The sequence below is a fragment of the Nestor notabilis genome, unplaced genomic scaffold (genome assembly GCF_000696875.1).
Source record: "Nestor notabilis isolate BGI_N333 unplaced genomic scaffold, ASM69687v1 scaffold27855, whole genome shotgun sequence".
Lineage (NCBI taxonomy): Eukaryota > Metazoa > Chordata > Aves > Psittaciformes > Psittacidae > Nestor > Nestor notabilis.
The window spans coordinates 10,375-37,217 of NW_009928363.1; the positions used below are offsets into that span (position 1 = coordinate 10,375).

At 36.1% G+C, this 26,843-nt stretch overlaps 1 protein-coding gene across 1 annotated transcript in view; it reads right to left on the bottom strand.

Annotated features, from left to right (window-relative positions):
- Nucleotides 1-413: 413 nt before the first annotated feature.
- The window catches only part of LOC104405698 (E3 ubiquitin-protein ligase MYCBP2-like), a gene marked incomplete at its 5' end in the record, with an annotated part of 59,609 nt that continues 33,179 nt past the window's right edge, over nt 414-26,843 (bottom strand). Inside the window, 21 exons of the mRNA XM_010014471.1 lie at nt 414-1,219; nt 2,423-2,588; nt 2,778-2,885; nt 4,143-4,352; nt 5,394-5,501; nt 5,988-6,176; nt 6,788-6,891; nt 7,162-7,294; nt 9,723-9,851; nt 11,492-11,593; nt 13,351-13,470; nt 16,410-16,506; nt 16,677-16,960; nt 18,613-18,879; nt 20,523-20,603; nt 21,590-21,679; nt 21,824-22,063; nt 24,449-24,514; nt 25,188-25,412; nt 26,012-26,168; nt 26,633-26,793. Of these exons, the coding sequence (XP_010012773.1) occupies nt 1,104-1,219; nt 2,423-2,588; nt 2,778-2,885; nt 4,143-4,352; nt 5,394-5,501; nt 5,988-6,176; nt 6,788-6,891; nt 7,162-7,294; nt 9,723-9,851; nt 11,492-11,593; nt 13,351-13,470; nt 16,410-16,506; nt 16,677-16,960; nt 18,613-18,879; nt 20,523-20,603; nt 21,590-21,679; nt 21,824-22,063; nt 24,449-24,514; nt 25,188-25,412; nt 26,012-26,168; nt 26,633-26,793 (3,153 nt within the window). The remainder of the gene's footprint in view (nt 1,220-2,422; nt 2,589-2,777; nt 2,886-4,142; nt 4,353-5,393; nt 5,502-5,987; nt 6,177-6,787; nt 6,892-7,161; nt 7,295-9,722; nt 9,852-11,491; nt 11,594-13,350; nt 13,471-16,409; nt 16,507-16,676; nt 16,961-18,612; nt 18,880-20,522; nt 20,604-21,589; nt 21,680-21,823; nt 22,064-24,448; nt 24,515-25,187; nt 25,413-26,011; nt 26,169-26,632; nt 26,794-26,843) is intronic.

The following is a 26,843-nucleotide window of genomic DNA, read 5'->3' on the forward strand; positions in this document are numbered from 1 at the left end:
AAAACCTTATAGGAAAAAAACCCCTTTAGTTGAAGTCATACTTTGTTTTCACTACAGAGCAGCAGGCGATTTAGGACTTTTATCAAATGAACATTTTGGGATTCATGGCAAAAGGCTACTTGTCCTAAAAGTAAAATATAACTGAAAGCAATTTAAAATGGAGTCTTCTTTTGTTTTTTAAAGTGTTGTTGGAAATGGAAATGGCGATACGATATTTCCATGAATGCTAGCACACGTATCCAGCTTTTTTGTTAAAGATTTGAGCATTATGTCTTAAGTACTTCCATAACCACCAGTTTACCCAACAGCCTTCCTACTTTTAAAAGCCTACTGAAGTCATTATGACACCTCCCCTTCTCTCCCCCCATTTTAAAAAACAAGTCTGCAAACAGGGGCTTACACATTCATTAGACTTTCACTGTATAAAAATGTACAGTGGCTTTATTGACATGTACATTCCATTATGTTTACAGCTGCAAGATATGAGGCACACTCAGTATTGCACTTCATTAAAATTTCAGGCTCAAACATAACCCAGAAGTTTAAATGAAACTGCTGTTGTAATTTAATAATTCTTATACAGGACAAACATTGATACCTTTATATACAGCAGGATACTTGTTACATTTATGCCTTCCTAACACAATTTTTTTTTGTTTATAACAGTCTAGGAAATAAACCAGAATATTCCTCTTTCCCATCCCCACTTGTGATGCGTTACAATTGTACAAGATTACAAAAAGTCAGTATACAATAATCAGTATTTTTTCTTTCTCCTGAAAGCCAGCATCATTCATAGTCCACAGACACACAGATCCTTTAATAGTAATTATTTATTTGTAAATGTCCAATGTTTCCTAGCCGATGACTGTAATGGCCACATGCAAACACCTCACAAGTTTTGATGTCTCGCTTCAAAAAATGTCAATATCTCACAGCAAGAATTATGTACATGGTATTTGGCATCCTTCTTGCACTGTAAATGGTTCCTTTTACCCGGGTTATGAAATGGTCCCGTCCTCATCCCAGCTGGACTTTATTTTCAGGACACTTGAGGGATGAGGGCACCTGTTTTGCTCTGGTAAAAAAAAAATAATGCTAGTCTAAAAAGTGTGAGCATTTCTGCAAACCCCACAACCCAGAGCAAATTCTTCACCAGTGGGTGGATGGACAACATGAAGTGGACATTCTGTTCCTTCAAGTTGTTTACCTTTGGGACCTAGAGTGAATTTAAGGGTGAGGGGGAGAAATAGAAAGAGGGGAGAAGAATGAAAAAGATTAATGCTTGCAGACAATGTAAATAAACATGCAAGTATATAAATATATACATTTCCTCAAAAAACCCTGTGCCAAGTGAATGTAATACTTCCATAATACAAATTTATAAGGTATCAAAAATGAAGGCTTAAGAAGCAGTGGATAGAAAGGTGCCTTCACATAGTCAATTTCAAGCAAGAAGTCTATAAAGGCTTAATGGGCCAAGAGAAAAAATATCAATTAGATCTGACAAAACATGATTGAAAACTGTTAGCTCCTTAAAGCACTTATGTCAAATGTTGAATTGGTATTTGAAGAAAAAAAACCCCAAACAATCGAAGTGCCATGGTATTTAAAATAAATCAAATTCAAGGTAAAAACAGCTTATAGGGAAAATCACTAAAATAAGCTTAATCTCATTAATACTGTGGAAGAAGTTTGCACAATCTAAAAGCAAAATCAGTAAACATGAACACGGAGTTACACTCTGCAGGAAACAGTAATTAATAAGGTTATACCAGGAACTATTTTTTTTTTTTTGATTCTTTCATGTAAATATCTTAAAAAGATCAATCTCTTTTTCTTTCCCCAACAGCAAGGTAAATGATACGATTTATTAAGATCAAACCAATGGCACGTGAAGTTAGAAACTATGGCTTTGGGGCAACAGTTTGCACATGGCAGGTACCTAACTACACATCTATCCTTTAATATCGTGTTAATTTTTTCAGTATAAATTTAATGCACCATGTCACCAGGTTGGACGGGACTTTGAGCAACCTGGTCTAGTGGAAGGTGTCCCTGCCCATGGCAGGGGGTTGGAACTAGATGAGCTTTAAGGTCCCTTCCAACCCAAACCTTTCTGTGATTCTATGATATGGAGTCTGAATTGAAACTGGGAATACGGAATTTGCAATGTCTTTCTGTATCAAAGTATCTAATGTTTAAAGGATCAGTGTGATGACATTGCCTGTATTATTGCCAGAAAAATGAAGGAAAACGAGAACACAAATAGAACAAACACGTTCTACTATCATTCAAGGTACTGAACTTAGAATTTATATGCCTAACTCCATGGTTTTCCTAAGAATGATCAGTATGAAGGGTGTCAATTAGAACTTATCTCAGAATTCAGTGTGGTAAATTTGCTTTGTAAAAATAGTACCTGCAGGACAGTGTGGGAGTTCTTCTTTAGGGATGCTTGTCATTCTTTGGAAATCATCATGGCAAGCGTTGCAAAAATGCGTTGTCCCAAAACAGAAGAAGACAGCAACCGAACAGCAATAGCGGCATTTGTACTCTAGGAAATCTGTACCATGTTTGGGACACATCTAAGCAAAAGAAAACAAACACTGAGAACTAAAGTACCCATGTTGTAACAATGCAAACTACACGCTTCTACGTGCTGTGGTGAATTTTATACAATAGATATAATTACAAATGACTGTGAATTGTTGTACAGCTCAGGTAGTTGGAGCTTCAGAATGAAATAAAAACAGGAATCAGAGTGCTTTACTTACCTGAGCCCTTGAAACATCAGAGCATGCACCACAAATAAGCTCTCTTGGATCATAGTCATCTCCTTGTCCAGCCTCAGCATCACAACGAGCTTCGCCACCAAAATATGCCTTAATTTTATAGAAAAATGATTGGACGTTAAACCAGAGACAACTACTACTATTAACAAATCCAATTTGTAAGAGGAAAACAACAAATAACAAGTCATTACAGAAGTCTCCACTATTCTAATATCTCTTGGATATGATTCCAGACACATGTTTTTGAGGCACTAAGACAGTATCTCTTCATGTCAGGATAAACAAGACCAAAAATTGTGCAAGATACTCTGGCCTATGCAAGCAACAGTAAGGCTTTTGAAACAGTGTTTGGATGCTCTATCAACTGTATGTAAGAGAGGACTGAAGCTGAAAGCATCAGAGAAACATTCTACCAGGGCTTTTTACTAGCTGAAAGGAGTATCAAGTTTTATGCACCTATGGGATCCTTTATCGCAAGAATTTTGCCGTTTTCTACATTGTATTCTACCAGGACAAACTGGGAACAAAAACGCACCAGTGATGAATTTCCTCCTGTACTAAAGTGTTTTCGCATGCAGTGATGAGATGAGGCAGTAAGTAACTTCCTTCCTTCCTTCGTTATCATCTTATTAACTACTTAGACAACACAACTGCTCTCAGCAATTCTTGCCTTTTTGCTATGATTATAAAAGGATAGGGAAAGTGGGCTCAAGGCAAGGATGAGGAAGGAAAAATGTAAGCAGCCTAGCTTCTCCCAGACTCTGCAAACTAAAAAGAAGAGGGAGAGTCCTATGCAACATATGTCAGGGAATTAAAACTGTACATGTATCACCCATAGCCCAAAAGGCTAGACCACATATTTCCTCTTTCTACTCCTTTTTCATTCTTCTAATATTCTGCCCCAGAGTCAGTTTACTGCAGTTGCAATGAACCCCAACTTGGGTAAAAGTAGTATTTTGTTGGAATCTTAGCTAGGAAGTCTCCATATCAAAGAGCTAGAATGAAACCTATATTTAGACTATTTTAATAGTCACGTAAAGTGTGAGCTGGAAGCGGAAGAAAGGGATGGTTGGTGTTCTAACACAGCATCATCTGCACATTGTTCTAAGAAGGCTACTGCCTCAATATGCTTTTGGTTTCTGGCCTGCTCTGTATCTACGTTTGAGCTTTACAAGATAAGACATTATGTATATTTAATTTACCCAACACTTTGTTTTTATAAAGATTTAACAATTTCTTTTCCTGCTTCCCTGCTCCATACACAATACATTAAATGTATGTTCCGTTCTTTAAGAAATTACTTTTGAAACGACAACATTTCATTTGAGAAAATACTAATCCTCATACCTTTTTGCACTTGTAGCAAACATAATAAGCATATCTGTTCATCGCGTAGCCAGCTGGGTCATTATAAAATCTAACACCTGGTGTTGTGATGGCCTCGCTCTTGTGCAACCCTTCATACTCCAATCTCATTAACGCTTTTCTCCTTACGTCTTCATAGAGTTCTTTGATTGGATCAAGCAAATCCTTTAATACTGTATGATTGATTTTGTTCTGAAATAAAAAACCCCAAAACCTCAACTGATTAAAATATCTTGTATCTTTATTACAACAGCTGTGAGAATTTGTATTACAGTCTAACACAAAAGCGTAATGAATGTCATAAAACCTAAGAGCTCAGGTAATGGACATTTCAAAAAATTACTGATATAGTATATGCTTTATTTGCTGCAAAAATAATAACCAGGAATGCTACTTATATGGTCTTTTGTTACATGAAATCATCGGCCCTTACAACGGACTGTAACAACAACAGAGGGATGGTAAAGGGTACATAAAATACGCACCACAGCACAGGGATATTCCAACTGTATGTTTTCTCTCATTTGGATCCTTTTTGACTTACTGCTCAGCAATTAGGACTAATGACTAACAGTCCTCATTACTGCAAGCTATTTATCATTTAATGTCACAAGCTATTGCCATAGATTACCAAAACAGAGAATAAAGGAAGGAACAGAATACACGGAATGGCTGGTCATTCACAAATTTCATATTCCTAGGGTGTTACGGTGTTCTCCCTTCCCTGCAGCTATCATATGCTTTTGCTTACAGCAATTACAATTTTGTAGAGCACAAGAGGAATCTTTAGTAATTTAAGCTGAACCAAGTACACATATTCTTCAGCTCTGTCCTCATACTGAAAAGGAAAGCTGCTTTAAAGGGGTTTAGTAAAACAGAGAAGCCAAGTTTCCTGTATCAGATAATAATGTGCATTAACGTTACTTCCTTCCCTCCCCACCGTCCCCAAATATCGGGAATTAACAAACTGATGGTGCTAAGAATAAAATCAGCATTAATATAACGTCTCTATTATGCTTTCTTTTTAAGAGGTCATTTACTTCAGGGAACAATAGGAGAAGGTATCAAGGATACCATTTCTTTAGTCTCATGAAAAATTAAGGAAACAAGTGACGTACAAGTAATTGATATTGTTACAAGCAATATATTATTAATTTAAAAAAAAAAAAAGTAGAGACAAGACAGTATTAAGTAGCTTGTTTGACCCAGGCAGTAAGCACATAGCTCATTTACCTTGCAAATAGGACAGGACATAAACCCAAAAGTTATCCTTGGCCCAAGCCATCTGTTTTCTAGTACTCGTTGACAGCATTGCAAATGGAAAACGTGGCTGCAGTCCAGCTTTAGAAGAGAATACATGTGAGTGAACACGTCAGTTCAATTAGCCACTGAAGTAGAAAATTAAGTGGCAATGTATATCAATTACAGAATTAATTTTAAATCCTGTAAGACCCTCATTTTCTTCTTAACAAAGGGAAAGAATATAAAATGGTCGTTTAAATTATAACCTTTCCTCTCCAAAACTACCAGTGAACATATGAAATATATGAAGTATATCCATTAATTACCTCAGTTGCTTTACTTATTTATAAATTAGCATATATTTTAATGAAGTAGACACAGTAATCAAAATTGATACAATCTGCTTTCTTGAAACAGCAGTAGCGCAAGACAAAAAGAAAGTTTTTGAAGTTATTTATGTATTGTTACAGTGTCTGTCTTGAAATTCTTAAAAGTATGGTTTGAAGGACTTCATATTTTAATTTCTTCCACAATTAACATTTCAACCATAATATTAATCTCTAAATGGGGACAAAAAAGATAAACCTGGATAGCTGGTGCTGCTGAAAGTGCTTCGGTAAAGCAGATCATGCACATGTCATCAGCATCTTGTTTAAGAGTTGTAGCACTCTTATCACAGCCATGCAAGCATGGCAGACAGTGCTCTTCATTCTTGACGCCTCCACATGGATGGCCACAAGGGTGTGTCTTGCTGCAGGCAATTTTAGCATACTCCTATTAAAAGTAAAAGAAAGTAAATAATTAATCCCTTTTCCCCCCCACTCTGGAAAATACCAGATCACTGGATGGTCTGATATAGTGTCGGTTTTTGAAGGATTGCTGGTTTGTGCAGTAAAGGAAGAGGAAAGAATCATGATTCGCATTGTCTTACTGCTACCGCAGGTACACACCTTTTGTGCAGTGTGTGTATTAGGACACATTTGACAAATTTGGATAAGCCCTAAATGTTCTACGCTCTCGTAATAAACAGACTGTTAACATGAACTACTTTCATCAAGATTTCCAGTATACTAGACTTTTTGTTGACAGTGTGTTTATTACTTTTTAAGTTGAAAGCTATTGTGAAAACGTAAGATACTTTTGAAGGCAGTATTGAAACTACCCAGCATTTTGGGTGACGACTGGTGTTCACAGCCTGCAATTAAACTAAACATTTACAAACTCAGACGTATTTGAATTATAATATTCAGTATTAAAACCTTTTCATATGAAAGCTCTGATTTAAAATGGACCACAGGGATGACCAAGGTTTACTCAAAAGAAGAGACCAATTTGATCATTTTCTATTATGTAATTAATAATGTTTTATATTTGTTAATACATACCTGGCAATCTGTATCAGAACAAACACTTCCCACTGCTGATAATTCTGTTCCACTCCTACATCCACAGAAACGACACGCTTCAGAACTGCTGGTGGTTGGTTTGCCTGGGTCCACAAGAGTAAACAAACCAGAAATTGTTGTAATGAAACAGAAGAGACTGATATTCTAACAACAGACATTTAAACAACAATTGCAGAAAACCACCAGAGAAACAGCAATTTTTATGCAGTTGAACTATTTTAATTAACAAACAATTAAAAGCATTGCCCTAAAACAGGTGAAAACCCCAACTGATTGATTCCCAACCCCTTGACAAATGCTCATTTAAAAGGTAAAAATCATCAAGATAAAGAGCACTAACAGTTGTGTTTTACCTGTCTGTTCTCTAAACTCCACCATAGCCTTCATAGTTTTAGAATCTGCTAGTGCCATCAGCCAGAAAAGTTTGGTCCTACCACAACCCTCGTGGAGATCAACTTTGATAGCTTCTTCTTCTTCTTTGAATACCTGTCAGGTTAACCAAACAGATAATAAATAGCACCTCTATGTTATCTTTGTCACGTCTTTTTTTTGATTTTCATCAGATGTTTTATAGATCTGTAGAGTTTGTCTACTGCAAGCTGCTTTTCTTTAGGAATTCTATAATTCGTATATATTGCAGAATGAATAAAGGTGTTTTTCAAAATAAAAATATGTAAGGTTAAAGTAGAAAAAGATGTTGTGCAGCATTAAAAATATCGACCTATGACTTCATAACTATTATCCAACTCGTCTAGTAGGTCACAGTATATTAAAAGCACAAGGCAACATTAGAAATATCTTCACATATCTTCACCATGCTAGTAGTTGATCAAAGCAATATTGATAATTACGGTTCTAATAATATACACTATGCAGTAACAATTATCTGCAATTGTGTGTAATATTAATATTTTTGACTTTCAGATAAATACTCAGTGGATGCTTTTGGCTACAATGAGGAAGATATAAAATTTTTGCAAAAATAAAAAAACTGCATGAAATCTCTATTGGACTTTGTACAGTTTCTTCTTTTTCTCCTTTCCTAGGCTTTGAAGGCAGCTCTGTTTTCATTCATTTCACCTGCAATGCAATGAAAGTTAAAATTTTCCTGGGTATGGATGTGCACACTCAATTTAAACTTTGTATTACTTCTTATTAGAATCAGGAAAAAAAACCCAACCCTAATTACTTCAGAGCATTCACATAAGCCGATCATAGTAACTTACAGGCTGTCCTTTCTTGAAGGGAGAGAAAATACATTAAAAAGAGGTACATATGACAGAAGACGGACAAAGAACAAAGCTAACAGAAAACAGGAGACAGGGAACATGACAGAGTTTAAATTTAGGTGCTTAACACAAGAAACGTAAAGGTAAAGGTGGTGAATAAAGAGTAAAAGTTTAAACATGCTTTTAGAAGTAAATAGGAAAAATCTGATAAGTAGCTATTTTGGACAGATTAAAGGAGAAATGTGAGGACTTCTCTGAGGTAAGAACTTACTTTTTATCAACTGTAATCTGAACAGGCTATATAGGAGAAATCAGAAAAATAAATGAGACTAGACTGTGCTGTGCCATGATGGAAGAGTAGACATAAAATCATCTTCTTGGGATGACAAAACAGGAAAATTTCAAAGGGGTTTGGAAAGATTCTGGCTAAGAAATAGAAGGTAACAGATCCCCATGCAACTTCCAGGCTGAGTCTACACTGCAAATGATGGGGCACCAAGGAGATCTGTAGAGTCAAACTCGGTGCCCATTACCTGATGTTTACATCACATGTGCACTAGACTAGCTGATCCCCTGCACTGACTGTTACCAGTGTGTCCCTGCATCTTTTCCTTGTTTTGTTGTTTTCAGTCCCACCAAAAAGGAATCCAGTTCATGCACTCCAAAGCTGCTCTATAACACAAATCAATGCATGTTAGAGAGAGATAAATGTAACTGTTTCAAAAGCCCATTCCTGATCCTAACTAAAAAGCTGATGTAGATGCACTCTAGGAGAAGGAGAAGAGGAATGATTTCCATTAAATAAACTTTATTAATGTAGTTTTATATTTAGCCTTTCTACAAATGGAAATAATCAGAGGAAAGGGGAAAATAAAGGACCACAAAAGAGAAACGTCAAAAAAGGGGAAATGTTCCGTAGCTTCACAGGTAATAGAATCTTCAACATTAATTTCAATGAGAAAAAGAAATGTTCAAAGGAGAACGCAGTTTCAAGTTTATAGATGAAGAGGATAAAAGAATAACACAAAAGAAAACTAATTAACAGAGTACACTGCAATTTATAAAAACTTATCTAAATCAAAGCAGTGAGACGTTTCAATTTTAAAAACAAAACCAAAAGAAGTTAGGAAAATTTCAAGGTTATGGATATGACAACATACTTATCTGTGAAAGACAGTCAGAGCTGGAGGAATATTGAAAAATAAGAGAAGACTGACATAAACGAACAAGTAGAAATATTTGCTGCCAAGTGGTCTTCCTGGATATTTAAAAATGTATCTACATTGAAAATTAGGGGTTGACAAGCACTGACTCATATGATAGAAATCGTAAAAGAGACTACAATTTAACAGGAATAAAGAACCAATGTTTACTTAAGAAGTTCCTAGATTCTCCAAAAAATGTTCCTAAACAATGTCAGAACAAGAGAGAAAAAAGTTGATGTAGCGTTAAGTGTTAGAATTAGGGACTGGTACAGGACTTTCTAGTCTTCAAAAGATGAAGGACAAGGGAATTTAACTAAAAACGACTAAAAAGAATTAAATGGAAAATTATCTATCCCACCTCCAAAATGAAGGAAAACACCATTTTCAGATTTGATACTTGCTACTGCCTGTTGGTTGTATATTAATAGAGGAAATGCACACAATGCATGCAGTGCATACATCATGTCACATGTACTCTACCTGTCTCTGATGAGTTTTTGTTCGCCGATGGAGATGAAGGAATCGGTCACAATCCGTACACAAGTTCCCACAGACATTACATAAAATGATTGCAGCAGTTTCACCATCATCATGGTTATCACACATTGGCTGGAGAAAAAAAAGAAGAAATAATTCTTTCTATTAAATCCCTTCTTTCCTTTCTGCATCTGCTTTTATTCTCTCCCCATTCATCCCCCCCAAATCAATAAAGGGGGTAAAGAGCTTGTTTAGACTATTAATTGTGTCTTTAGAATAATCAGTATCTAAACAACTACTCCTGGACACAACCCCTCCCCCCCAATTTACTACATCAGTTCTTCTGATATTCTTCATCTCTTATTTTGCATGATGTAGCAAAAATGTGGTTTTCAATAGTATAGTTGAGACACTGTTTTCAACTAGTCTGAGAAAAGATGTCTGTGGTAACAATAATGGGTTATGGGCATGTTAACAGAAAAGTTCAGCTATGAGTACTCAGGTCAGTCAACAGGCATGATATTTACCCTTCATTACTTTGACACAGCATGTTTACTCTGTTCAAACATTAATCAAATCTGTAGGCCACCTATAACTCAGTGAGAACACAGCTGTAGTGATAAACTTTAAAATCCATCATAAAATTGAGTTCTCCACTGATATATATATATTTTTAAAATTTAACACAGTTCTGTTTTGCAGCTCAAAATATCTTTACCAATAAAGACTTCAGACTTGATTATGCACATGCATACGTCTGAGAAGAAGTTTCCATTGTACTCCCAGAACACTGGTTTCCATGATACTGCTCAAGCAACTTAGAACACAATCCTTTCAACAACATTCCTGGTAGTGGGATACACAGTTCACCTCAACATTTGAATATCCTGGTATAATATAGGAGTAGAGAATTTCAGGCTGGTTTCAGCATCCCTACTTGATGATGTCTTGGACCACTCCTCTGACATTTCCAAGGCTCTACAGAAGTCCCTTGACTTTCTTAATCGCCTCAGAAACCTCTGTCTCAGCAGGGTTTTAGTCCTCACTGCCACAGCAGCTCTGTCTCCCCTGTATTCTCATTCTACCTATACTAAACTGTTTTGGAGGCTTCTTTGCTCTAAGCATCCTCAGCTGCTAGTGGAAAGGCACAATCTTCCCTTGCCTCCCACAGGGATGCGCCTAACCAACTTATAATGAGATCAACTTCATTATTTTGCTCTTTCCAGATGGGTATTAAAAAAAAATAAGCTTTTTGTCATATTGAAAAATACAGACAGAAACTCAATTAATCCAGCGTATTCCATATTAAAGTTATAAATCCTCTAGGTAAATGGTAGCTTTACTAAATCCAGTTATTGTTTCTTTGGGGTAATCACTCTCTGCAAAAATGGGGAAGAGGAAGCTAAGTTACAGTGAAGGTATTGCGGAACAAAAACGAATTGACTATATTGTGTGACAGAGATCCAGACAGAAAAAAGCTCTGACAGAAGGTGTCACATCTGCTCTCAAAAATCCATCCTACAGGCATTAGGAAGGCCTTGATCCATCCTGAATACCAACAGAATTGCCACCTTACTGTTTTAAGTTGGAAATTTGGTTTTCTGAGCAGTGCTTTTCTAGAACAAATACTTCAAACATGTATGTACAATCTCCACAAGGAAGAAAAGGGAGCAATAAGGTTAGGCCAAATGAGCCTTTTCCTATCATTATTCTAAGTTTTCTGACTACTGAATAAATCAAAAGAAACACAAAAAGATATGATTCAGTCTCACCATCTGTTTCTGTTGTCCATCCTTTCCCATCCATCTTCCTGAGGATAGTCTATCAACATGATCCTGATCAAGTACACAGAGGGATGCTAAGGCTAGCCATAGCTATTGAAAGGAAAGGTAGAATTAAATGTTTTAGAAATATTAAAAAAAAAAAAAAAAGCCCCAACCAAAAAACCCCACCCAAACCCCAAACAAACAAAAAACCCACCCCAACCACTAAAAATACAAACTTGGGCAGATAAGAATGTCACTGTTACCTGTGAACAGTGTCATCATTAGCTGAAGCCAGCTCATACAATGCAAGTTTTCTACTTTCCAGAAGAAGTCAAGCACACAATAAAGCTCACTGAATTTCTAGGAACTACCTTGTTTCTTTCAGATATATCACTTTATGATCATAAATACAGTAGTCAGCAGTGAAGAAAGCTCAACCAGAGTACATTGCAGAGAAATACGGCAAATACAGATTTGCATATCATTCCCAAATATTGCAGGTTTTGGGGGAAGAAGAAGAAATTCAAGGACACATACTAATTAAAAAACAAACCCAAATGAACAAAGCTTCAGTTCAGTGAGACTGGTTTCCCTATGTTTTCTCCTTGCTGCAGAGGGTGTTTGAGATTACGTAGAAGAGGGTTCTGAGCTAACTATTCTTCAAAGGAATCTTTCCCCTCTTCCTCTCCAATGGCTACACTGAAATTCTAAAGAGATGAGCTACATGAGGATAATTTATTGGTAGGCCTGCAACCCAAACTGAAATACACTTTTCAGGTGCATTTCACAATAGTTTTGATCAATGGTTTGATTTGAACAAAACAGCTTTTGCTGAAAAAAGTCTGTTGGACTCCCCAGCTAAACAACACCTCCATGACAGAACTAAGTTCATTCACAAGGAGAGCAAGGCTGGTGTTCAGGGCTCCTCTAAGACTTCTTAAACTAACAGAGTGATGACAGGAGCTGGTGTTACTCCGAGATTGTGTCTTCCAAAAAGCAGAGAATATACGAGTAATGTGATGAAAAGGACAACTGGCACAGCCTTTTAAGATAGAAAACACAAGTGTCAAGTGCCTGTAACCACCACAAATCTCTTCTTTTCCATGTTGTTATTATGCTTGAGAAGCCATGTAATAATTTACAAGTACGCTTTTCATGGCATTTCAAGCAACCTAATAAGGTTAAATTAGTCCCAGTTTCTGTAAAGATTGATGGAAGAAGTAAAGGGAAAGGAAAAAAAAACCCACCCCAGGTAAATAATAATTAAGGGCTCAGCAAATGATTTGTCATTTTGAGATTAAACACAGGTGAAGCTTAGCTTAATTGTCCTAGAGAATGTTCGTTACTGAGTGTTTTCATAATAGCCTTGAGATGTGGCTGATGACCTAGAAGTCAAACCACTTAAAATAATTGTGTTGGAACAAGACAGCTGATACACGTTATGAAATTTTCTATATAAATGAGCTCCTAAATTGAGTAAAAAGCAACTATCACAAACTTAAAGCAGAATTAACTCAAGTATAAAATCCCAAAAGTATAAGCATAACACTTATTCTTCATTATTTAGGAGGTACCCAACATGCATATTTAATCACAATTCAGTTTTTACTGGTGTATTTCTGCTACAAAGAATAAAACTCTATCTATCTGCTGTGACACAGAGAAAGCAAGACTTTCATCAGGACAAACATTACATGTCCCTTATGCACACAGCTAGATTTGGAGACTATAAACCACAGACTGTATGTATTGCTTCCTGAAAAAAACTGTATAAGGAAGATTTTTCCACAATGTAAGAAGGCTCCTGGATAGGCTCCTACTGCACATTTACAATGATTGAATGTTAAGTTTATTAAAGTTCTTACCCTGGTTGTTGCAATGCACCTCACTGGTGATCTGTATTCTTCTTCCATTTTGGTCAGAGCTATGATGGTTTCAGCAATAGCATTCTTTGTCACACGGGACCAAGCTTCTGACAGATGGCCCTGTTAAAGAGGAAAGTCAATTTATTACAGCTTTTATTAGTATTAAGAGCAACTAAAACTGTAATTAGAGCTGCTACAAGCAACATGAGGTTAGCATCGCGAGATAGAATAGAAGAAGAGGAAGTCAGGGATAACTCTGACAAATCATGTGTTTTCAAATCAGACAGATCTCGTAAGTATCAGCCCTCAGGTGACTGACTGAGGTAGTCTCTGAGCAGCTAGTGGAATAACTAACTTGGTGTAGGCAGAGATCTGAAGAATGAAAAGGCATAATTCCTACAGCCCCCCCAGGAGAAAGAAAGATTCAGAGCTGGAGCACGAATAAGTGACTGAGCAACACATGGATTATAGTGGGTCCCTAGAGAAATCAGCTTCACTTGCCTAGCTTGGTGCTCCTGAATACTCTCCACAGTTTCTATATTTGAAAGAAATAAAGAGGAGTACACAGAAAACATCACAACTATAGCACACTTTCTTAACCAGCCCTGAAGATTCTGAGCACTGACCCATACCCCAAAGCTCCTGATTCAGAGACTCCTGAATCCTTTAATGTAATCTCAACGTTTCTAAACCTCATGCTAAAGGTGACAGAAATAGTTAAGACTCACTGAACTCTAAGAAGGAAGCTATAGTGACTAACTCAGATGTAGATACAGTTCTAAAAAGCCTCAGAGGAAGGTTTTTAAACTAGGACCCGTCTATTCCTCCACCCTCTTTTTGGTAACAGGGCTGAAACCCAGAACGAGTTTCAAGTATGCCTAAACCACAGAGGGCCCTTACAAAACATACTCAAGAAATGTTATTACTCCCACCCTTGAATAGCCTCAGTCAGGTCTCCTTCATCTAGGATGAAAGGGAATAAAGTTCAGATCTTTTCTTCGTACAAGAGGAGAAGAGGAACCTTGTTTGGCTACTGAATACTTCAGAGTAAACTCAGTCCCAATCATTCCTTTAGGAGCTGCTACACTTTAAGCACTTCAGGATCTACTGAAAGGGATTTGTATTCACATCTGAGAGGACTACACTTTACCTAAGTACTTTATCCCCCTCTTTTTGTAATAAATATTTACATTCCAAGCAGCATGGCTTAAACAAGAGAATTCAAGACCCACACCAGTACACCCACAGGTAGCACTATTGTAAAGCTATCAGGTATGTGGGAGCCTTGTGTACTCTGGATAAGCATATAAGTTGCCATATCTAACGTCAGAGCTTTAAGAACTTTCCTACTAATTCGACAATGCTTTTGAAGAACCAGATATTAGCAAATACAACAGTTTCATGGGTGAAGGTCTTGAATGGCTAGAGAAGCTGCTTAGACAAGAACACAAGCATCTGATTCTAGTCAGCCAGCCCTTATCTGTTTCTACTAATCTCGTTCTCTGATACCTGGCAAAAGCTTCTGCTCAGCTTACTTTTAATAAGCTGCTGATTAAGGGACAGGCTCTCCCATCATCATGGGAGCCAGAATCCCATAAAACAAGGACCACAGAGTTTGCTTTAAAAGACTTGCCCAGAGCTATTTAAAAATGCTGCAGAAGAGAATCCACCATTTCCCTGATGTTTTCCTGCTTACCCAAAGCATACTACCAACAATGGATGCAGATGATACTGACAACAACCTTTAAAAAAGTCTTGAACAAATTACCTTCCCCCCTCAATTCTTTCCCAATGTTACACATGGAAAGAATCAGAGTGCCTGAGAAAAACATATGGGCATATACATACAAGTGCGCACCATCTTAATCCTGGCATTTACTATCTTCTGAGCATTTGTCTTTGCAACTGCTATTTTTGGGGGTCCTAACTTTTATATGGAATTTCCTAAAATGTTGATAAAGTAAGCAGGAACAAAAATCCATCATGCAGAATCACAGTGGCACCTACAACAGACCTCTACCCTCTAGTCACTGGAGCACTGGAAGCAAAGACTGAGTGATCATTTTATGCATGGACCTCCACTGCTGAGGGATGAGACACAATTTAATTGTAACCCTTAACTAAAGATGAATTGTGAGCTTCTGAAATCTTGTGGTCAGAATCAACAATAGCATTTGCAGAGAATTCCCATCCAGCTTCAGCAACTTTGAGAGGAGAACTCCTTAATCTAAGCTCAGTGAATGGCTTAGAAAACAGGACTCCAAAGCTGAACATACTGAAACAGCTTTCCAAGAGTAATCGCAGGGGAAAATCTGGGTCATTTAGAGCATCTCACTGAAATAGGTACAGAATTAAGGAAAACAAAACCAACCTCCCATCTAAGCTCTTTTCCTCGTAATATATACAAAACCTGTTGTTCTTTGGGGTTTGTTTTTTGTTTTGGGTTTGTTGGTTTTTTTGTTTTTTTTTTTTTTTTGAAATAGCTGAATCACTTATTATCAAATTGATCTGCCAAAAAACTTGCCTGTAGCAGACACAACTATGGAAAAATTCAACCTGGATGGTTAAAGTAATAAGTAACTATAAATGTAGATTTCAGTAAGACTGAAAGGAGTCAATGTTAACATGCAGTCTTAACCAGAAACTCCACATATAAAATCTACATACAGTTACATTGAAACAACACTATTATCTTACTCCACAGACACTTTCTGGTTCCAAGTGGAGTTCTGAGTGCTCAAGATTAAAAAATCAGGCTTCAAAGTTAATAATGTAGACAACGACACATAATAATTGTTTACTTCTTAAGTTTCTGGTACAAGTGACTTATTTAAAAGCTTATTTCAAAACTGGATTTCTGTTTAGCAGAATCAGAACTCGGTTTCTACTGCTTAGGCCTAGACTCTACCTAGAAGACTAAATCCTTTTCTTCTTTGGACCGACTCACATTTAAACAGCTCAACCAAGTACTAACTGTAATAGAAAGCAATTAAAAAGTCTACTCTTCATTATGAGAGATACTTGAATAACTTCCACACATTTAAAGGATAGAAACTTACTGCTGCCATGTCTTTAATGAGTTTAATAATGATCTCTGAAATTTGTGTAGGTGTTGAACCCTTCATCCACCAGTGGCTTTCACCTCGCCGAATATAGCTGCCAAGGACATGAAATAAATTCAAGTAATAAGTTATTACTTGTCAAAATCCAGTACTCTCAGAGTGCTACACATTTTTTTCCATTTCTAAAACAAAGACAACATAACTGACTTCAAAGAATGTAATTATTTTGTGCCTTTGAGAATATACATGTATTTTTAAACAAACCTGGAATTGAAGATCATTGGAAGTGTGACTGTAGTAACTCCTTTGCCTGCAGTAGTGCCAGCTGTCCCTGTTATAGTAGTTCCTTTGGCTTTTAGCTGTACAGTGAGAGCTTTGGCAATGCATCCCAAAAACATGTCTAAGATACCTAGTTTGTTCCAATCTCCTTTTTCTGTTGAATGAATGATATCGCTTATATCTGCTGGTGGAAGAGACTTCACTCCTATAATACTAGCCAGGCGACTAGGGGTTACCTCAGGCAAAACACGTCTTAGTAATGATGTTACCTGGAGAAAAAAAAATCAGGACACCACAATTCTTACCAAGACAGACGGAGTTTTCAAACAAAATCAAATAAGGTCTTTCTTCTTCACAAGTTATTTCAGTAAGAAGGACTGAATCTACTTTCTGTACTTAAACCACACCTCTAAGAAATTCCGTAATGTCTCTATTTTGCTGTGAAGTGTTTATTAATACACCCAACAAGACAAGGCCAAAGAGTCTAGAACAAATCTCACTCAAACAATACTTGGTCTTCATATAATAGTAAAAATATGCTTGGTACTGGACTTATGACAACAGTGATACAGATGTTTGTACAACTCCTCTCAGATCCTTTGCCTACAGTCCAGTGGGCATGAGATATTACAAAAAAATAAGCAGTGACCTCAGTAGCTTCCTTCCACACCTGAAAATTTAACTGCTTTTTATACAGAATTCTTACTTGCAATAAATAGAAAAAACCAGCTTTCAAACTTCATACATTTGAGATATGGAAAATTAACAGCTTTTATGTTTAAAAGGAGCACCTCTGGTTATTGCAATTATATGTAACAATTTATAAATAAGGTAGACAAATGCAATGCACTAACTTCAATTCTTAAATGTAATACTGGTCTAAATTTAAGTACTGCCATCACAAGGCAGTGCCAACTTCAGAATCTGACCTTTCATCTTAAAACAGAGACTTCTTAATCATTGTGACAGAAAGGAAATACCTGACAAACTGAACATATGTAACAGGACACAGATGAATTGATATGTGAACAACTGGGATACTGTGAAGTAAGATTCACTGAATACTGTGAAGTTCAGATTCAGATTCACTGAAGAATCCTTTGCAACATCACTCCAAAATGAAGGCCATGTGCTTGTGAAAGATCCCCACTAGGACACACAAAATGCTTAATTGCTTTTGTGCATCCTACTTTATTTCAGCAACAGCCCCTGCCAAGCAAACCCTATGTCCCTTTGATGTATGGTTTGATAAGGCAATTTATCCTGCCCTATTCCAAATCCTTCCAAATGGAGACAAGAAAGGGTAGGAGTGATATCACTCAAAGGTGTTCCAGAATAGTTTGCTGATTGGGTTCAATAATGATATAAGCATTAATTAAGCAGCTTTGGGTTCCTACACCTGAGTTCTACCTCTTGGAGACAAAGCATTACAAACTTACTCAAAAGTGAACTTGTTTCAGTCTCGTAACTGTAGCCTTCATTGTCTTCAACACTGTGCTTCCTACAAAGAGTTCTATACAGCCAAATTTTGGTAATGCTGGACTGTATATGTATTTATATATTAAACACATAAAACTTTATAATTTTAACCTCATTCAAAAACTGGAGAAAAACCCCAAAACCTGACACTTAAATCCCAAAAAGAGATTCTGTAATTTGTTGTTAAAGGTTCATCAATTTTGCCCTCTCCTCATGATTGCAGTAACAAAAGGAGTGCCTTTACAGTTATTTTCTACGTGGAATATAGAGGTGATCTGAATATGATTGGAAAAACATTTTTTAAAAGAAAACGCAAAATTATATTTCACACACAAAAAAAAAAGTTGTTCACATACATATTATACTATCATGCACACAATTATAGGATTCTAAAGACTTTCTTCTAGGAATACCAAGATGGACAAGTATAGTTAGCACTCACCTGTCTCTGCACCCTGGGAGAAGCAGTGTGTAGCAATGAGAAGAGATCCTGGAGCAGAGTCAGCTGCTGAGCCAGATATTGCCGGCCTACATTGGAACCGCTCAGTGCCAGAACCATTGACAGCAGCTCAAAGCAATAAGCATCAGAAGAAGCATCTTCATCATTAGGCTGCGAGTTGGCATTCTCTTTACTGGAGATGGCATGCTCCCATTCTTCACGCACACGGGTTGCTTCCATTCGTATGGCCTGGACTATATGAGCACACACCTATCCAAACAGAAGCCAAATGCAAAACAACTCCTAAAAACTTTAAGAAAGTGAAAAAGATTGTGTTTTATGTACCTTCACAACTATGACTAAAATGGAAAGCCTGTGCAATTTGGTCTGTACTTAAATTACTTTTCAACATAAATTCAAATGAAGTGTAAAGTTCAGATTTAAATTCAGAGTAAAGACTAAATTCTTCAGAATTAAGATTTAGATTTAATATGAATTTGTTCATCTTCAGTCTGGAAAAATTCATTGAAATATTTTTTTATTGTAGTTTCCGCCTTCTAATTTGCTTTTTACATAGAATTCAGGTTAAAACCACCCCCTCTTTCCCCCTCCCCCCAAAAAAACAACCAAAGAAATAAATTTACTCAACACCCACAAAAGAAAAGGACTTATTAAAATACTTAGGCTCTTATTTAGTTTACTCTTCAGGAAGCTTAAAAAATGAATCTTAGAAACTGTGTTTTCATTTTACCAATAGCATGTTAAAAAGCATATTTAAGAGATTTTAAAGCTTTCTAGGATGAGTGACAAAAAAGGTAGATTTTGCATGATTTACTAATCTAAAACACTTCAAAATTAATCCAAAAACCTCTTGTATTACTGTGAAAATCTTTATGGCAATGTCTGTCTCATGATAGGTGTAATAAAAACTATACTAGAGATGTTTTAGTTGGTATATCAAAAAAAGGTATTCAAAAGAAAAAGAAAAACACTCCAGCTACTGCTTTAAGAAAAACAAAGGTAAGTAAGGAAACCACAAACCCAATCTTTCACTGGCTGCAGAAAAGAATAATTTAAGAATCTATGCATTGCTGAGAAAGCTGGGGCTGTTCAGCCTGGAGAAGAGAAGACTGCGTGGAGACCTCATAGCAGCCTTCCAGTATCTGAAGGGGGCCTATAAGGACGCTGGGGAGGGACTCTTCATTAGGGACTCTAGTGGTAGGACAAGGGGTAATGGGTTTAAACTTAAACAGGGGAAGCTCAGGGTAGATACAAGGAAGAAATTCTTTCCAGTGAGGGTGGTGAGGCACTGGAATGGGTTGCCCGAGGAAGCTGTGAATGCTCCAACCTTGGCAGTGTTCAAGGCCAGGTTGGACAGAGCCTTGGGCTTAGTGTGTGGTGTCCCTGCTCATGGCAGGGGGGTTGGAACTAGATGATCTTAAGGTCCTTTCCAACCCAAACCATTCTATGATTCTATGATTACCTTTTTAGGATTAAATTTTATCAAACCTAAATACTTTTCGTTGACAGAAATGGGGAGAAATTTGAAAACTTATGAATCTAAACTCTGTCACTGAGCCTCTCCTAGAAATTTGAGATGGTCTACTATTACGCTATTATTGCCAGCAAACATGAATGAGTACTATTTATAGCTCAATTCTAAAGTTTTCAAATTGAGTATAATAGCATAGGGTTTTTTTAATCCTATTAAAATGGATTTTTTTCAGTGTCAGTTTCAGCAGGTTCTTCATATAAAATACACACACATACTGTTTAGAATGTAAACCAAAATTTGATTATAAAGAACAGGAGAACCGAGGGCGTTAAATAACAGGTTCTATACTCACTGAAAATGAGCACATTTATTACAACGCACAAATATTTAAATTACAAAGCATTCAGAATGAACAAACCTGCTTCTGCAAATTTGTCAGTTTGCTCCGGCTGAATATGATCCCTACCATGTGCTCCTTGAGGTCTGCATCTGACGTTGCCTTCATAAAAAGCATATTTTATATTAGATCAAGGGTTTCAAGAACCTTTCCTATGTACTGTATCAATTAACAGGGAATATCAACAAGCTTTGTTGTAAAAGTTTGTAGCTTTCTGTTACAGTAAAATAAGATAGTTAAGCACAATCGATTTAACTATGGTTAATAAATACCTCTTAGATGTATTTACTTTCTCAGAGGAAATTTGATCATGGAATAAAATACAATAAAAATAATATAATTATAAAATAATCGATAAGTAAAACAAGTCAAGTATAAATATCCAAGATTCAGCCTCTTCACGTAGCTTAATACAATCACTGATTATGTCTGTAAAGCAGTGAATGGAATATACTTTTCAGATCATATATTTCACAATAAAAGAAACAGGGAACACACAACTAAGTTACCACACAGCAGGTATGAGAAAAATACACTGTTAGAAATTAATAATTCAGTTATAGAACTTATTGCCACAAGGTTCTGGCTAGAGCAAAACCATCTATCATCTGAAAACCAGAATTACTTTCACTGGGGAAAATCCAATTTTGGCTATTAAACATAACAGTCCATATACAGGGACTTCTTTAGGAGCAATTATGAAACTAATCCTTGATGGAAGGCAGAAGACTATGCTGGGTAAAAGGGTACTAGTGTGGTTTCTTAATACTAGAAACACCAACAGAGCCCCTCTTGAGGCACAAGATAATAGGCAAGGACTTCCAGGCTGACAATTACTGCAGGTGTCAAGTCCTTCTGTAATTGTAGGCATAATTGATGTTTCTATTAAAAGATATGCCGCAATTATAATTTACTAATAGAACCCAATTCAGTGATTAATTTTAAAAAATAAGCAATTGTGACATTTTATGTCTGTTCTGAGCTGAAAATTATTTAGCATAAGACATAGGACGAATACTGAAAATCATTCTGGGTCATTTTTTTCAGCAAAGTATTATTGATAAAATACAAATAAATACATTGTGTACTTTTTCTTCTCCTTCTGGGGAAGACAACAGTGCTTTTTCCTCTTGTTCTGGGGTTGGCTCAGCATCTCCGGAGATGAGTTTTCCAAATACCTGGAAGAAAGACTGTGACAATTAGCTTATCTGAAAGATAAACTTGTGCAAGTGTGACATTTTACATTAAAATATAAACATAAAGCACTGAAAGTCTACAATTTACACTAACTTTCACAGGATAACACATCATTAAAATCCCACCTGGGATGTAATAAGTCGGAATACTCGCAGTGTTTCAGATTCACAGTTTCTTTGTTGTGCTACACTTGCAGAAATCTGGCCTGCTATTTTAATACTTTCACCATCTTTCCATCCAAGAATTTTCACTTGTCGAACTCTTAGTGTGTTCTCTGGACCCTTCAATTCAATTTTGATGATGTGATTATCACCGCCAGGAAGTTCACTTGTTACCCAGCCAATGTGTCTCGAATCCAAGTCTACCTATTAAATAGGAATATGGGAAAGATAGGAACTGACATTAAATCAAACGAAAAGTCATTTACCTCTAAAACAAACCCTTCATATGTCACTGGAACCAATACAGTTTTTGAAATGAAATTTTCAACCTGTGCAGTAAGACGATCATGTTTAATTATAAAAATATTCAACCTCATGAATTCAAATTAAAAAAAATTCTCAAACTTAGAAAACAATTACATATAGCCATTTATATTTTGTTTTTAAAGCCTATTAGAAATACTGGCCTATCCCTTTCACCCTCTCAGTTCACATATTCAAAAACACTTTGAACTAATATTTGCTCACTATTTTCAATTAGAAAGAAAAAAAAAAAAGCTGCCATAACTCAAATGAAAATGTAACACACAATTATCAGTAGTTGCTTCATTCCTGTTCACATAAAACCCTGCCAAAGAAATTGTAACCCTGTGGGAGTCAGTGTCCGATGTCCATACCAAGGGATGCAAGACTTAGTAATTGTAAAAAGGACAAATGAACTGTAACAAATTCAGATTATTTTAAAATAAACACAATTTAAAATATACTGTTATATGATTTAAACTGTGATATCCCTACCAGTAGCCAAAAAATCAGTGCCTCACATCATTGCTCAGAGCAACCCAAGTGGGCCTAAGTACCCCTTGGGTTGCTCTGAGCCCTCCCTCATATCCATAGGCTCAATGATAATGAAGCTAACATCTGTTCTTTCCCATTTCTGTGCTAATTCTCAGTGTCTGCACTGAATGTGGTGCAGGTTTTTTTTTTAAATACCATGAAACAGAATATGCAGAGTTAGGGTATAGTATGTAGGTGTACTTGAAGATAAAAAACCTGTTGGAGAAATGTCAGAGGACTGTTCAGAAAAGAGGAAGCAAAGCTGAATCAAGTCCCACCTGTCTTCTGGGAGTGAACCATCCCTGGGAAAATGTCTGGGCACTGTGTTTGAGCAGACAGAAGTAAGGCCAGGGAGAAAGATAACAAGCTGTACGAATGACCATGAGTCCAGCATCTGAGTTCTGCCATGGCCTTCTTTTATTTAGCTGGATGGCCAGGTATACCATGTCAGTATTCTCACGATAAAATAAAAAATAATAATAAATGATAAATAAAATAGCAATAAAAAAATTATTGGGGGAGTATGTATGTGTCCATCAATATTTTTCATCTACATATATAGACTCATGGGAAACACACACACAAACTTTGTATCTGCTTGCTTAAATACACACTCACACTTCGCAGTGTAGTATGAGCCAACTGTACCCAAGTTTTGTTTCTTCAGAGTGGTAACATCTTTTAGAGCTGTATCTGTGCCCTAAATACTTTCTGAAGCTAAGAGGTAGAGAAAAGCAAACCATCTCTCTCTGTAATAAGAAAATGGGTCCTCCTGAAGAATTTTATCACTGACTGTTGATAATCCAAATAATAAATGTTTTGAGCCCAAAATGGTACCTGCCTGCTTGAAACCTTAAATATCTTTGATGGGTCACATCAGTGTCAAAATACACTATTCAAAATACATTGTTCTCTGTGTAAAAACCATGCATCTCTCACATGGCTTGGCAATAGAAGTACAAAGATTGAATACCATTCTGAACTTGAGTCTCAGTACAGAAGTCCTCAGCTACCTGAAGTTAAGAACTAAAATGGGAGGGTAAAATGTGTGCTATAAACATGTGTTAGATCATGTAACTAGAAAAACTTGTGCTGAGAGTAAATGATTTAATTCCTCCTTTCTGATGGCATTCTGCTAACTCTTAAGCTGCATTTCTCTAATGAAAAATGATTCCACGAAGCAGATAAAAGGCAATGACACTGCAACTCTAAGTTGGGCATCAGAATATTGAACAATGTGTAGTACTATTTAATGCAATTATTTCAGGTATAGTCGGATAGAAGTACCCTAAAAGAAATCAAAAGCTGGTTGGTCCTTACAAAACACAACTTAACCAGTCTTCTTTTTAAACTTTCTAGATGATCTCTTATCCTTTCAGCTACAGTAATAAAAAAAAAAAAAAATCTAAGGAAGATTTTATATTACCCTGTTCTGTTTCAGTAGAAGAGTAAAAGCTTGATCAACATCTAGTTGAAGGTGTCCCTGCATGTGGCAGGGTGGGGTTGGAACTAGATGATCTTCGAACCTTCAAGGTCCCTTCCAACCCAAACCATTCTATGATAATATTCAGTATATATGACTGAATTCCGTCATTAATAGTACCGTATTTTCCAAGAATATTATGATGCCCAATATCTGCAAAGTAATTTATCTACCATAAGGAATGGAAAAAATTTGCTCAGAATTTTCTCTGCTACATGCAGCCAAAAAAATGACAACAATTTTTCAATGTCAACTGTTAAAATGTTTACCTGCTTTATTCTGCAGAGATCTTCTACTGCCTTGCCAGTTAGGAAGGTCATTGAAGTCACTTTGTTCTGCAACAGACAAGCAAAATAAGAACAAAACACTTCACCTGAGGACCATTCTGCCATTCTGACTATTTCTTCTGTATTAAAAGAGTACATACATAGAAGAGAGACAGGCTGTTTTATTTAAAAAAATAAAAATAAAATAAAAAAAAAAAATTAAGTGATCAAAACCAAGACAAAGAATTCCAAAGCACAGCTCTCAAAAAAATGTATGTAATTTGCTCCCTGTATTAAAAACTGTAGCTGAAATAAAGATATATTTGTAACATTACTGTACAAATCAACAAATGTATAAACATGAATGTAGTAAGTCTAGAAAATATTTTGGATTTTATGAAAACTCCTTATTTGAATGTTTCTACAGAAATTGTGAGCAGGAAAAGTAACTTATGACAACATTAAATGCTTGAAAATGCATTTGAAATTGAACATGCCACTGAGAACTAAGTTTCCCACTCATGGGTTCATGCACACTGCAAATTCAGTTGGATTGGTCTGATCCTATCAAGTACTGCTTTCAAAACCACAGGCATTAGAAAGTTTACTTTGAAATGCAAGGTCCTAAATTAGAATTACAAACTGAACTGGACAAAGAAAATGGTGATTCTTGATTGATAAATGCATACAGCTTTGACTATGCACCTTCAACAAGAGACATTTCATTTCATTCCCCTCTTACCCCAAGATCTCTGGAATTGTCTACATGAACACACACATAACGTGCATTAATTCCTTTTACACAGTTAATTGTGATGTTTTTAGTTTTGTTTTTATCTTCATCTCCTGACTCCCAGAACGTTTCTGTAGACCCATCTGTTAAACTACCAATCATGGCAGGTCGGCTTGATGTTTTAATGTCAACGATGCTGGTTAGGTCTTTTAGACAAACCACTATACAGAGTTCCTGTGAAAACAAATTAAAATTATTATAAAATCTGAAAGCAAGCCCAAATACAGGTATTATTTACAATTCTTAAAACTATACAGCCATTTCTGTTCTGAGGAACATACACTTTGAATTATAGAAGAAATTTGCCATTTATTGGTTCAAATTATTCAGCCCTTTAAACAAAGGAAATATTAATAGCTAACAGCCGAATATATTAATAAATGCCTAAATATATTAATAAATGGAAGAAAATGCTTTAAAGATATTAATCGGGAGTTTTAATTTGTGCTCCTCATAATAACAAAGAGAAAAAAAAGAACCTAAATGAATTACCTAAACAAAATATAAGAGATCCCCAAATACTTTACTTGCAAACTAACTCTTAATGAGCATTGCTCCAGAATTTACGTTTAAGTGATACACAAGCTAAGAGTCAATATTTGAAACTCTAAAGCTAAGTATGAGAACCTGAATATCAGCAACAAGATTCCAAACTGAGACACATCCAAGGAAATATGACAGTGCAATAAAGAATGCTTAATTCAAACGGAATTATCATAGCAAGTGCAGGCTGTTCACAACTGATGTCTGCTTCTGAGAGGTGTAATACTTGCCTGATTCATGACTTCAAAACCAGACTGAACACTGATACTAAAACTCTCTTCACTATCGCCATCATCAGATTTAGACAAAATATTGTTGATATGATGAAAAACGTTGCTCTGGTGCAGGAACTGGTGATCTGATTGTTTGAATTTGAGACTCCAGCACCTGAAAACACATTTAGTGCAATTTGAAATATTGAATATTGTTTAAAAGACACAACCCACCAGTGAAACCATCACATTTTTGTTTCTCAAAATATCTCTATAAACCTTTAACTTCAAATGGTTGCAGTACCTTAAGTGGTTCTATGCATCATTTTGAGGAAGACAGGAATCAACTTCTCTTAGAATTTTAACAGTTGGTTATTGGTTATGCTGTTTTTTTTTTGTAGTGGATACAGTACAGAATGTAAGAGCAAATATATTTTTCTCTACGAAGTCTTTTATACAATTATTCATATGTCTAAACACATACATAGATCTTATATATATCTCTCCTACATGAAAGGATAGGCATGCTCCTTCTCATACATGCACACAGTTGCTTCAAACTTCCTATCTACATTATCTTTTCATCTATAATGTTACAATGTTTCCAGCCTTTTAAGATTTTTCTTAATTTGTGCTTACCTTAAGGCCATTTGCTGTAATGCACTACCACTGGGAAGAGACATCATAAGATCAGAGATTGTCTGAAGCAGGCGATGAAATGTGTGGGGTAATGGGTGAGCTGCTTCGCCAGCAATCACTATATCCGACAAAGGATGTTCACATACTCTTGTGTCTTTTTCCTAACATGCAAAGCAATTTGTATGTTAACAGACTTCAGAGAAAAAAGGTT